General features: G+C 39.7%; 1 protein-coding gene across 2 annotated transcripts; it reads right to left on the reverse strand.

Annotated features, from left to right (window-relative positions):
- Window positions 1-13985, reverse strand: SOCS2 (suppressor of cytokine signaling 2). 2 transcript variants are annotated; one of them, XR_003094870.1, is made up of 4 exons: window positions 13964-13985; window positions 12601-13049; window positions 1404-1473; window positions 1-113 (listed from the first exon to the last, which is right to left on the reverse strand). XR_003094870.1 is itself a non-coding variant. In XM_025208124.1 (3 exons), the coding sequence occupies exons 1-3, from the start codon at window positions 13983-13985 to the stop codon at window positions 1459-1461; spliced, it is 486 nt and encodes a 161-aa protein (XP_025063909.1). In that variant the 3' UTR covers window positions 1214-1458. The 2 variants fall into 2 exon arrangements, 1 of the variants encoding a protein (XP_025063909.1); XM_025208124.1 differs by lacking the exon at window positions 1-113 and having other exon boundaries at window positions 1214-1473.
- Between the last annotated feature and the right edge of the window lie 2 nt (window positions 13986-13987).

Raw genomic sequence — 13987 nt, forward strand, 5'->3', positions numbered from 1 at the left:
GGGACCATGAATGGGAGAAAAGAGCTGCTGTGTTGTCGGAATGTATTGACTTGACGGAGACGTAGGCAGTCACAGAAGCCTACTACCATCTGGTCTGAGTGCTTGTGACTCTCCTTCAGAAAACAAAAATGGTAAGTGTTACTGATGCTTTTGGAAATTTTGCCGCTTAAGAAATCTGATTTGTACATAGAGTCTAAATGTCTCATACACAATTAAGTATACTTGAAGTTGTTTATAGAAACTTTCCTCAGATATTTGCTAGGAACTTCACCCAGGGAATATCTGTCACATGGCTAAGAATATACAAAGCAAAGTAATATTTTTTAAAGCTAGTACAATGCATATGCTGTACATATGGCTACATTCAATATTTTGCAGTATGAAGACATGTCTGACCAAAAAATCTCCTATTTTCCTTCCATTTTTGAGTGCCTAATAGCTTATAGCTGTCTGTACTTAGTAATTAAAAGTGCCTCGACACAGCAGAATTCTTAGCACGATGCGAGTACTCAGTGCAAGGGATGCCTCACTACGGCGGGAAAAGCCTTGGTGCAGTGATCAGCTCCCTCCAAAACTAGCAGTTGCACCGTTTGGATGCATGCTACCGATTGGCTCATCGTAAATTATTCATACCTGGCGGCTAGCAATTGGCTCACTAGCCGTAGAAAAGCTTGGGTAGTTTCCGCCCAAGTCGGAGAACTCCGCGTGCATGTTGGGAACGAGTTCCTCATGTACCTTGGAGCAAAATTGGAGGCCTGATCAACCACCAACCACTCCCCGTCGATGACCGTCCCGACGTACCCCGTACCCTGCATGCTCGGAAACATCGGTGTGCCGCCCGGTTTCTTCTTTGTTTTTGTAACCTGTACGGAGAGTGCCTACACTGTGTGCATTGACGCAAGTCCCTGTACGTCAGTTTGTAAGTAAAGTTCTTTTCAATTCAACCAGTACGCGTTTGTGCCTAATTCCACTCCATCGCGGCCCCATTCCGGCTATACTCGGCACCCACAATAGCAAAGTTAATGTAAGAACATAAACTACTATCCAAAAGACAAGGTTTGAAGTATACTGAATTTGAGAAGCGTTTAAAGAAATGATACACATTTTATTATTTAGACAACTTCTTCAAGAATGCTATATATTAGGCAAGTCTTAAAGAATGTCTTAGCTTAATCCTCACATGCATAAATAACATGTACATATTTCAGGATTATTTCCAGAGAAATTACTTGATATGTAAGGCATTTAAGTTACTGATAAATATCTCCTTACTTCAATACTTCCACTGAACACAGGTGAATAATTTTACCTTGCATGTACATACAAGAATATAGATATCAAGTTTAAAAATCATTAATACATGATTCAATATATTGTGTCGGAATATAAGATTTATACATTACCTAAATGAAAGATGCAAGAAAACCACAAAATGGACAAGTTCTTCTTTCCTGTGCATCAATAACTGTAATCCTGGCATATAAGAATATAGTAATTGTTACCAAAGTACACTGGGCACATCTACATGTGCATATGAAATGTGACACAATAAACTACGGCATTTATCACACCAGAGTTTATTACTCTCAGGTGTGCTGTTTGAATGTGCACCTGGAACCGCAGCATGTTGAGCCAGGTTGGAACAGCCCCAACTAGCAGAGGGTCCAGGGGATCAGCCTGCCGGGCTAGGGCTGCTCTGACCCAGCTCAACGTGCTGCAGAGGGGCTTACTGAGGCACGAGGGTGATCCAGTGTGGGACTAGGTGGCAGACAGCCTCTGCACTGAAGTACCCTTGTGCTCCAGCCAACCAGGTCAGAATTTATGCATGTGCTGCTGCTGAGTAAAAAAACTCCACAGCAGGATACTACTTGTATTTACAAGTAGTATCCTGCTGCCGAGTTTATTAGTTTACTCCAGCCTAATAGCCTTGCATATGTAGACACCGAGACATTTACTGCAGGACTAATTAGTCTACTCCACAGTAAACATCTCATGTAGATGCACCCACAGAGGTGTTTTTCAAGCTTTCAGACCCTGTGGACAGTTTGTAGGGCTAGAAGTATGGAAATACAATACTTGCAAACAGAGTGAAGCTGACATGGAATCACAAAGAGACATTAAACAGGGAACTCAGTGATCCGTTTATACTGTTACTTTTCAGAGCTGAATCACATGATCTATGAAAGCCTCCCTTCACAATTTCCTACTTCTCTGGCTGCTGCTTGTTTCTCTCAGACAGATATAGACCGCAGAAATCATGTTATCATCTAGAATAAGGGTGACCAAACACTGATACCTTCTATGCCACATCATCATATGCCTGATAGCTATATTTAATCTGCCTGTGATGATGCCAATTTTTATTACTTCTTTTATACTACCTCAGGAACTTCACTGAAGACCCAGAATGCATGATGTAAAATCCTGCCTCCACTGAAGTCCATGGCAATTCTCATTGGTTTCAAAAGAGCCATGAAGTCTCTGTCTCTAAATGCTTACAATCTAAAGGCAGATAGATGCAAGAAATGAGAGTTACAAACAGAAGTAGAGGGGGTGAGGAAGGATGAGAATAACTAATCATGTCGTTATTTTAGGAGCACAGGTTGGAGTTTTGTTTTCACACTAAACATGAACTAGAAATAGTAAAGGCTTTCTGGTTAAGTTCATCAGCTGTGCTAAAAACACTGTTTAACTTGCAGTTACAGGGAAAAGATGCCCCTCAGGCAAAGCCTGAGGACTCTGCATAACTTATTTGGCTAAGCATTTAGATTAAGGGTAGCCAGTCAAAACCTGTATGAACCAAACTCACCATCATCCTACTCTGACAATACCATTCATTTTTTTAATCCAAGTTATTAAATAACAGAATACTGTATTTTAAAGTTACTTTTTAAAGCATATTAAAAACTTAGAACCCCTCCCCCAAAACATAGGCAGATATTACATTAGTATTTACATATTTTCCTTGTTTTCTACATGCTGAATGATTCGTTTCTTTTGATAACAGGAGCCAAAATGTGTTTTTAAAGCTGGTGCAACCAGATTTAATCTATTAGGACTATGCTTTGTTTTCAGTTGGCCGTAGAACAGCATTCCACTTTAAGGGAAAAAAGTGAAATTTGAGCCTCTACATTTTGTTTATTGGAAACGCATCTAATTTGTTAAATCTATCACAAAACCTCTAAGACTAAGATGGGAAAAGAAAGATACAGCAGAAAGTCATCAGTCAAGTTTATATTAATAGAATGAATTCACGGGAAACATCTCAGAACTTTGTGTGTCTAGAAAACTCAGTTAAAAGTAGTTAAAGACATATATTTAATTTGAATGATAAAGACTTTAGTTTTGAAAACTAAGAAAGCCCAGCTAAGCCAGAGAATGATAGATGTAAAATATCAATGATGCTTTTTAGAATTTTTTCAGAAATTCCCTCCCCTTATAGTATTTTGTCAATGAGAGTTCAGAATCGTAGTGCTGAAATACATGGGTATTTATGTATGTAAAGTTTGAAATGCTCATTTGATTATTTTCAATAACAAAAGTAACTGTTTCATTGGTGGTACTGGACAGAATTTTGTTCTCAATTCTGTTTACATTGGTATATAAAATCTCTGGCCAAATATATAAAGCAGCACCAATTTAGCTATATATATATATAGAACAAATGTGAATAAAGTATAATCTTTTCAGGAAGAAATCACTAGAAAACACAGCAATTAATATTTGCAATGGATATTTTCAAAGTATAATAGATATTTCTCACACAAGCCATTTTTATTTCAATTTTAAAAATATATTTATTACAAGTATTTATAACTTTTATGATGTTAATAGTCTTTATTTATGCAGTTCATCTAGATGCTGATTTTTAAAGGTGCTTTTGGTGCTTGGATGAGAATTGGAAACCTCTTAATGTTTAATGTGTCAGGCTAATTAAATACATTTTAAATGGAACTCACATTTTAGTAATATGGGAATTAGACACATGAAATCAGATTCTAAATTATACACCAACATTACACATCTAACTTCAAACAATACGGCTAATAAAATTAGGAGACAGGGCTGAAGTTTTATCTCAAAACTATCTTTTTTTCCTACAAATTGTAGTATATGAAACATGGAATTAGTTGTGTAGAATGCTACGTATGGAGGAAACAAGGAGGCTATTTTATTTAAAGGAAGAAACGAATACCTTATTCTGGTAATCTTTTGATTCTTTTTCCAATCTTGAAATGATCAAATACAGCATATTTGAAATGGTCTATATAGCACATTTTAAAACAAAATTTCAGGGTAAACCTTAAGTTATTAGTGATAGCTCAGAGAAAGTTTTGCCAAGTATCCTTTAAAGAGTTTTGTCACTTTCCAGATTTCCCAAGCTCCATTTAAAATAAAAAAACCCTTCTTTCATTAAAAGTTCATCTTTGCTAACAGTTTATTGCCCATTTGCAGTGAAACTCCTTATGGTGTGTGGTTGCTAAATGACAAGAAAATCGATGTGTTGTAAAAGACAGACAATTACAACTTCGACAAAAGAAACAGGTTAAAACAATGACATCTAGTTCTAGAAAGCAATGAGATTTTGCAATCAGTTTTCCATATAGGTAATATGCATTTATAATACGTCAATTAATTTCTGCACACAGAAGGTATGTTGCTATTTTTTGTGTAATCTAGCCACAAATGGTTTTAGGTTTCTTACTTTTTTCCTCCATATCAAAGTACAACCATTTAAAAGATGATACCACCAGTGTAGCTTAAATATATGTCAGAAGTTCATCAAAATATAATTATTTTAAACATTTTTATGTTAATAACGTAATAAAATTTAAGTTTGCTACACATAAGAACATATAGATTGTCTCTAGCATAAGATAAATTCTGTATAACAGTGCTTTTCCTGTAAGAAGATGAATCAACAAGGAGTTCAATAAGCACAACAAAAATAACCACATAATTATTGATCTGTGACTTATTCCTTATCAAAATTGATATTTTAATTTTGTTCATCCTTACCGGACAGAATAAAGTTGTCTTGCTATAGTATTAATTGTACCTACTGTCTTGCAATTAGATCTGTACAAATAGAAGGTTTATGTGTTATATATTGTGGGATATATAAGCAGAATTGTGTTGGAAGAGATTTAGGTAGATCAGGAAATGTTCAACTATGACTGATACACAACAGGTAACGGTACCGAAAAGCAAACGTCCAAAATGGGATAAACAGGAACCCAGTACAAAGAGAGGCTCTCATTAACTTCAATGGAGCTCTGCGTGGGTGAAGATTCTGCCACAAGAATTTGAGTGCAGGACTGGGACCTAAATATGTAACATGAATTTTAAAATATATGATAAAATAAAAAGCAATCCTATAACCTTCCAACATCAATCAATACATCATACCACAGTTTCTTGGGTCAAGTTTATACATCCCAATCCAAAGCATACCAAGGTAAATACAAGTCTTTTTCTATTAGCTACAGTGGGCTTTAGACCAACCTTTTGGGCTGGGATCAAATGTAAGGTATTTACTTATCTAGTAACCTACTGCATGCAGAATTTAAATATCTACTATACAGCCTTTAAAGCCAATTTGACTTGAAACAAAATAATTCACTGACATAAACAATTTGAAATGAATGAAAGAAAAATTAAGGCAAGCAAATTTAATTTAATTTCTTATTTCAACTGTCAGTCAAGATCGAATATGTCCTATAAAATATCCATCTGAATCTTTCCTCACAGAATCTCTGCTTTTGTCTCATCCCAAAATAAGTTGCCTTTGTTCCCCATTTTTTTCTTATTCTCACAGAGCACTGTTGGATGTTGTCTTGGAATTTTTTTGAAGATTGACAAGAGGCTTCCCATTGTTTTTCCCAATTCCGGAAAAAAGCAGAGCCTGTCCTTTTCAGACAGTTTCTTTTATTTTCTGACTGCAACAAGGACCTGCAGTTTATCACTGAAGTCAAAGACCATAAATTTGATAGTTTCCTTCTGTTCTTCTGTTGAATTGCTCCAAGTAAATTGATTTTAATATCTTATATATTTGTTGATAAATTAATACAATTAAGTCTTCACACTCTGGCACCACTTGGCTCCCAATAGACACATGTTTTTGCCACATGCCAATTTTCCCCTAAGAGTCAGCATTTTACACAAAGACGTTCTTGTTAAAATTAATAAAAATCGTGCACACAATTTATTGATTCCTCCCCCACGCAATCTCTAAATACCTAACATAAGGCGCATCTACACAAAATGTTTACTGCAGAAGTGCCTAATTAGCTCTGCAGTAAACGTCTTGGGATCTACACATGCGGTCCTATTAGAGAGCAGGAAATTAATAAATTCTGTAGCAAGTTAGTACTTGTAAATACAAGTACTGTCCAGCTGAGGACTTTCTTTGTGCACAGCAGCACCTGTGTAGACACTGACCCAGCTGGCTGGGGCATGAGGGTATTTCAAGCGTGGGGGCTGCCTGCTGGCTAGCCCCACATTGGAGCCTCAGTGAGCCCCTCCACAGCACGTTGAGCCAAATCAGAGCAGCCCCGGACTGACAGACTGATCCCCCACTCCCCTCCCTCCCTCCCCAACTCTGGATCCCCTGTTAGTCGGGGCTACTCTTACCTGGCTGAACATGCTGTGGTGCCTGGGAACAATAAACTCTGGTGTAATATGCACCAGAGTTTATTGTTTTGCTTTAACATGCATGTGTAGATGTGCCCATAGATGTGAAGCTAAAGTCTGCTATGATGCATCCATACTCTTTTTCCAGAAAAGCGTAGAGAAGATTCGTTCTATCTGAAAATATTCTTTGGAGTACTGTATTTACCTGAATCCAAGACAACTTAGAATTTAAAATGACTCCCCCACCAATAATTAGAGCCTATACAAGGAAAATTATTCATTTGTTACCATTTTCCATATGCAGAACCTATTATCGGAGAGTCACGTTAAATTCATGCTCCCCACACCCGTGGCGGGGAAAGCAGCAGCATGTGAGCGGGTGGCGGGTAGTCAAGTGGTGTGACCCTTGCCCCTTGCTCATCTGACCTTGTGCCCCTCGACCCCTGTCCCGCTGCCACCACCACTTGTCCCTTTGGCCACTTACATCCTGCTGCTGCTTGCCCTATGTGGCAGCTCTGACTCTGGCACAAGGCACAGGGTACATGGTGGCTCTGGCCCCAGCCCTAGCTAGGCAGTAGTAGCAACTCTGCCCCAGGCCCCAGCCCACCCAATTCCTGACTCATGCTGCCACACAGTCATCAAATCTGTGCCACTAGCCCCAGACCTTGACCCAGTGCAGCTGCTACTGACTCCAGGCAGCAGCAGTTCTGGGCCTGGCCTTGGCATGGGGCAGGTTGTGGCCCTGGATCAAGCTCTGCTCTGGCCCTGGGCCTGGGTTGGGGCTGGAGCTGGAGCAGCTGCCTGGCCAAGCCAGTACTCACATCCAAGATGAGGTTCTCCTGCAGGCTCCCCACCCCCTAGTATTGAATGAGTAAAAAAACCTCATCTTGAATTCTAGTAAATAGGCGACTATTCGACTGTAGGGTGTGATGTTCCTCTGTTCCTGTGAAAATACAGGCAGTCTTTTCTGGACGACCATAAGCTGCAGGAAATCACCCCCTTAGCAAGCAGAATATTTTCTAAACATGATGTTGTAGTTGCTCTAGCTGGACCAACAGTGTAACCGATCCCTTTTCTAACAAAATTATTTGCGATTTTGAAGGGTTAAGGCATTTGCTCAGTATTAATGATCCCAGCAGTAGTTGGTAACAAATGTTGGTTCCAGGTTCTTTCAGTGTATGTTCAGCGTATTACCGCCTGAATTTGAACTATATCATGGCATACAGACTAAAATCATGCTGTGAGGTGGTATCTTCTCTTTAGCTAGGTATACTCTCAAGTTTGTTTGCATAGTGTTTTCCATTGTATTATAGACATGGAAAAGTTAACACTCTGAAAAGTGCTTTTGCAGGGTTCAGACTGAGGTAGAAGGACCTTCTCACACCTATTTCCATTGTGTATACTGGCCAGCTCTGCTCATTTGGTGGTTTGTAGATGAACTTCTGGTTTTGAAACAGCAAATGTATGTGTGTGATAGAATTTCATTCCATTTCCACAAAGCTGTTCAAGTGACTCTCCTTCCACAAAAAGGGTGAGACCCAAATACATTTAAAGAAATTAATGCAATTCATTCATTAATTCTGGCTACATCAATGTGATATCTGGGAATTTATTCTAGTGCCTGAAGTAATAACATTTTTAAAATGTTCAAAGACTATTTAGATGAAATACCCAATTCTGAATGCTTTCTTTTCGTGTCATCTGTATTTTCTACATTTTTATCCAAACTATTAAAAGTGAAATCCTACTCATTCCACAGGAATTGTCATAAAAATATTCTGCAGCATGTATCTAGAAAAGTGTTAAAAATAAATAGAAAGAAACTCCATTTAACTCATTTATCATGTACAAGCTTTAATAGCAAGGACAATGACTTGCTGAAAGTTTGCCTGAGATATGACGAAGTTTGATAAGATAAGAGTTCATGCCACCAATAGGATGTTGCATTTCCCATTTTATTTAGGGACTAGGACTTAAAATCTTGTATTTCAGGCTGTGAGCTACTTATGCTAATAAAAAAACCCTACCTTCTAGTGAACCATTTTCCCTCCTAAGTCCACACCTTCTCTACAGTAATTAGAAACTGTTTACGTAGAAGGTGGTTATATAAAATATAATTAGAGTAATATTAAAGAGATCAGATTAAAATTAAATTACTTTAATGTGATGGGTGCAGCTGCTTGGTTGCATTCCCACCCTACCCACCCACTTTGTAGTACAGCCATTTATTCACTTCACTATAGAACAAGCAACATTTCAATACTTGATACCTAAACAACCAAGATGGAACCTTAAGTGACACGTCAGTTAGAATTTGTGTTCATGTCTGTAGTGTTGCCAGCACATAACTTTCATTGGTTTTCCACATCAAAAGCATAACCTTTTAAAATCATGAGGCTCCTAACTTTCATTTCATGAGAAAGTTTACAGCAGTGATAATTGCTGAGAACAATTAAAAATGTTTTTATACTGAAAGATTCACAACAACAACAACAACAAAACAAGAGCCAATGCTTAAAAAAAATCCTGATAACCAGTCTTGTGACTTTTGTGGACTTGACCAATACCTGTCAACTATTTCATGTTGACAATAATAATCCAGTCCGGATGAGACTAGATTCAAAACAATAGTTTACAATCACTTTTTGAATCCAAAGAGTCAGAAATTAAACATTACATATTCAACAAATTGCTGGAAAATTCACACAGCCCATACAGCCTGTTACTAAGTATGCAATGTGATTTTGCCCTAGCACATGGAGGTAAAGAGAATAAATTGTATTGATGCAAAATCCATGGGCTGTACCAATGAGAAGCTGGGCTTATACTAATTTCATACTAGCCTTGGTCCCCCTCAAATTCATTCAAAATAGTGTTTCTTGCTTCCAACACATCACAAACTACCACTCCAATCTACTTATCTATCATGTTTAGCAGTCTACTTGCCTGAAGCATGGACCATATTATGGCTTAATTCCACTCTTAACTGGTCTTGGATTATTACATCAACTACTACCTCTGCTCACTAGTATTCCCAGCCTTCAACCAGTAGCTGCCCTTATACACTGGAAAGCATCCCACAAAACTCCCTCTGGCTACCTACCTCATCTGTCTTCAGATCCCAACTCTGAATGCATCCCTGCTGTGAGGCCTGTAGGGACACCTGCCAGTGGTGAACTGACTTGTGTTCATCATAATTAAGACATGACCATCTTATTGCTTTTTTCTTTCTAGCTCCCCAATCGTCTCTCTGCCCCATTCCCAGTTTGTCTTATGACTTTGGTCCACTGGTTGTAGAATCTTGGTGTAGGGACTCAGTCCATTGCTTTTGTGCCTGGGATCTATGACATTTCCGGACACTTCAAATATCAGCTTTGCTAAAAATGGTCAGCACTAAAATGGCTAATATAGAGACACTATTATGTTCTCTTGGCTGTAGCAATGGGCATTCCAATAGATTGCCTGGTTCTGAGGTTTATTTATTTTTTAACCAAAAAATGCCAGCTGATCAAAACTAAAACTTTCATATGTGCCAGTGTTGGTGAAGTTTTCATTGGGAAAGACATCTCAAATCCAGAAGACAATTTCCCAACAGCAGAGACAACAACCCCTGAACAATGACATGGTTAGGACAGTCATCCTATGGGGCAGGGGTAGGCAACCCCTGGCATGGGTGCCAGTGTGGCACGTGAAGGCATTGTGCGCAGCATGTGCACCTTGGGGTGGATGGCAGGGAAGGGGCCTTGGTTGTATTGCCACAAGGATCGGGCCCTTCGTGGCTCCCCCACTATCTACCCCTGGCACACCAACATCTTACAAGTCGAGTTTGCTGGGGTTTTTGGCACTCTGCCCAAAAATGTTGCTGACCCCCGCTATGGGGAGATAGAACACTTGGGTTCAGGCAGAGCAGTGTTTCTCTGTATCCCAGGTGAATGCACCAGACTGTTGACTATTCTAGAATGGGTCTTTCTGCGTTTGATTATTTTATGCAAACAAGAGAGCCACAAATGCCCTCATAAGAGGGGTTTTGTTTCAGTGCAAAACCAGAAAAAATTTGAAATTCTAAAAAAACTGCAGGAAGAGAAAACTGTTTCCCCATAAGCTCTGCCTCAAGAAATGCAAGGGGAAGGATAAAGAACTGAAAATAAGCAAGGAGGAAGAGGCCAGGAAGAAGGTGGTCACCTTTGACCTTGTTCAAAAGAAAAGCAATGCAGAACCAGCCTCTAGCATTCCAAAAGATCTCCTTCCTTCCCAACTGACATAGCATGTTGTTCCTATTCAGTACTGCAGTTCTGATTTGCAACAAATGAATACACAATACTGAGATTCTGGATGCCATAAAGTTGTCAGAGAACTTATTATAAAGAGTTCTGAGTCTAGAAGTAGCACACAAGGTCAGACTACAAAAGCTACATTTGTTTTGCTGCAATCTAAGCCTAGCTGACTGAATCCCAGGCAAATCTTGTCAGTTGTCCTTGCTGAAGCTGTATTCTACTTTGACACAGGTAAAGGGTTAAGTGTCACTTGAGAATCAAGCTGTACTCTATTTACCCCATTTAACCAGGTATTACTTCTACCTTAGTTCTTCCTTTTATTGCACAAGCTTCTAATTTAGATTTAGACTGAGGCAAGACCATTCTTTTGTGGTGAATATCACCTAACACCATAGCGTGTCAATCGCATTTGTTGCCGTGGAACACTACTGCAATATAACTAGCACCTTTCAGTATCCTTGCTACCACTCACATTTTGAGAATTCAGCACATAGCCTATACCTCCGGAATCATAACATAATCCACTCATACCTTCAAGTAGCTCTGCAACAGGTGGAGTAGTAACATTAATCTGTACTGATTCTTATGCTGTCATTTGCACATTGGTTGGAAAAGCCTAGAAATTTGTGGTATCACATTACTTTCTGAACTGTGGCACATTTCTATATACAAAAAACAGATATTCATGTAACTTGGTTCACTTTATTGAATAGAGTCTGATAGATACAGTGAGTAAACGCTTTGCTTAAAAAAAAAAAAAGAAATAAAAAGACTTCCCCACATTTCTGGGAAACAAGTTAAAGTAAATATTCTACATGGTAGAAGACAGCCATAACTGCTGATACCCATACTTAGACATTGGAACACAGCAACTCCAAAGCTGCTGGGTAGAAAGTATTAAAGCCCCATCCAAAAACAGAGGGGCCAAATTCAATAGCATGGATATAAACAATTGGAAGCTGTTAAAAATTAACAAAGATCCTGGTGTATCAAATCAGTATACCGGTGACATCCTGTGCTCCGAAGAAAGATAATGAAGCATTCCCCCTTAAATCCGTTTAGAGAATTTTGAAAAAAAAAATTGATTATCACAGGACTCCTATGCTTGCAAAAAAGTCAGCACAGGCTTGTCAGTTCAGTAAAAAGTGGAGAGATGTTCCACTTTTTGACTGGATTTGATTAGTTGCATAAGTTTGGCAAGAGTCATGAGCCTGATCCACTTAAGACTGCATGGATATATCAGTATCGGCACCAAACTAGTTTTGCATCAGGCAACAGCCAATTGACTTGTTTGGAGACACATATCCCATCTAATGGCACAGTCTCTTCCATTTCCTGTGGGTCAACACTTCAGCTATTATTTGATGGCACCTAAATGCTCTAGGCCCTTGACTTGCAATATAAGGCCATACATACTGGACAGGGTCCTAACTCTTCACAAGCCAATAATGTCCCTTCTTAAGGAGCCTAGAGCCAAGTCCCTTCCATCCCTTCAAAAACAGAAGCTGGGATTATTCTGCAAAGAGCCTTATTCTGTGGCATCTCAAATCCAATTTTTCCCCTCAAAACTTTCACTGCTTTAATAGTGAATTCCATGCTGAGTCGTATAGCTAGATACTTAGTTCTTTGGCTGGTTTTAAAGAGTTGCATTTAAAACTGATTCACACGGCATATTTAGAAAAGATATTTATACCTGGTATTGATACTCTTTCAAGTACTCTTTTAGTCGTGTTGGTAAAGGCAGCTCCCAGATCTTACTTGTATATTTGTTTATAGTTATCCTACAGCGATGTTGCAGGGATGGAGCTGAAGTATAGAGGGGTTTGTTCAAATAAAGATGCACTGTTCCATTTGACGTTGTTTCAGACCCACTTCTATCCTTGCACATGAGGACATAGTACTCAATCAGATGGACCACACTGTTGAACTGTTTAAGTCTTGATCTGACACAGGTGATAGAGTCCAGCCTGAATTTGCCGTCCTGATATTCTATACGCAGATTTGTTGGTCCTGCGGAAGTTTTCACTGAGATAGTCAATAGGTACTCTGAATGTGAGCTGTCTCTAACCAAGAAAGTCCCTTCAGGGGCATCTTGTAATCTCTCTTTAGCTTCAGCAACACTCATATTGCCCCAGTACCACCCTGTTAGAGGATGGGAGGAAAAAGGTTATTTACTTCTATTATACAAAAAATACTGTATACACTTTTATTTTTTTGTGCTAAAATAAACAAATCACTAAAAAGATCGAGTGCATGCCACAACACAGTCATTTTTTAACTTTTTCTTTAATATTGAATTGAGTTCCCTGTATGTTGCATGTCATCTTGACATGACTGGTCACTTTCTATTTCCACCTTTATGAAGCATTTTTGAAGAGCTAACACTTAAAACTTTTAAATGTCAAGATCTGCCAGCAACAGAAGAAGTACCTAAGAAACTATCAGAGAGCATTTTGTGTAGTGTCCAGTCTAACTCTGCACCCACCAGATAATTTCTCGAAGCCAAGAATGAGATTTCTTTTAACCATCCTGGTCCGCCCCAAAGTCAAATGCTTTGAGAGGGATTGCAACCCAGGCACCTTGGGGAGACCCACCTCAGAGGGCCCTACCGAAGGCAAAAATCCTGCGTTGCTGAAGTCCTTCTCAGTGCCCCCCGCTCATGTGCTAAAATAAACCCACCGTGCTGTTTCTACAGCTAGGTCGCCTCTTCCCCCACCCCCCCTTGCTTGAGACACACGAGAGAGTCCGCCTTGAAGTGCTGTTTCTAAAAAACAAAGTCCTCCGAGCGGGGGCTGAAAAGACTGGCAGGGATGCTGCACCCAGGCTCGCCGCATGGGAGCCCTTCGAAGCCAGGCTGAGCGGCTCCTTTCCCCCGACAGTCCGCGCTGGGACCCGCAGGCTAATCACTGCCCGAGACTTTTCCTGCAGCTGCAGCCGCGGTTTCGCTTTACGAGGGAGCAGGGCTCCTGGCTGGAGAGGACGCGGGCTATTTTAGGGCGGCCGGGCTCCTCGGGGAGCCGCCTGGCGGGGCGCGGGGGCACCGGGGACGGGCTTACCTGCCCGCCGCAGCTCCTCCATGG

This window comes from Alligator sinensis, unplaced genomic scaffold (assembly GCF_000455745.1).
Source record: "Alligator sinensis unplaced genomic scaffold, ASM45574v1 scaffold141_1, whole genome shotgun sequence".
Lineage (NCBI taxonomy): Eukaryota > Metazoa > Chordata > Crocodylia > Alligatoridae > Alligator > Alligator sinensis.

Coding starts and splice junctions, on each gene's coding strand:
- SOCS2 (XM_025208124.1), bottom strand. CDS start 13,985: ATGGAGGAGCTGCGGCGGGCAG. Junction 13,050..13,963: donor GGAGGAGCTGCGGCGGGCAG/GTAAGCCCGTCC, acceptor ATCCTCTAACAG/GGTGGTACTGGGGCAATATG.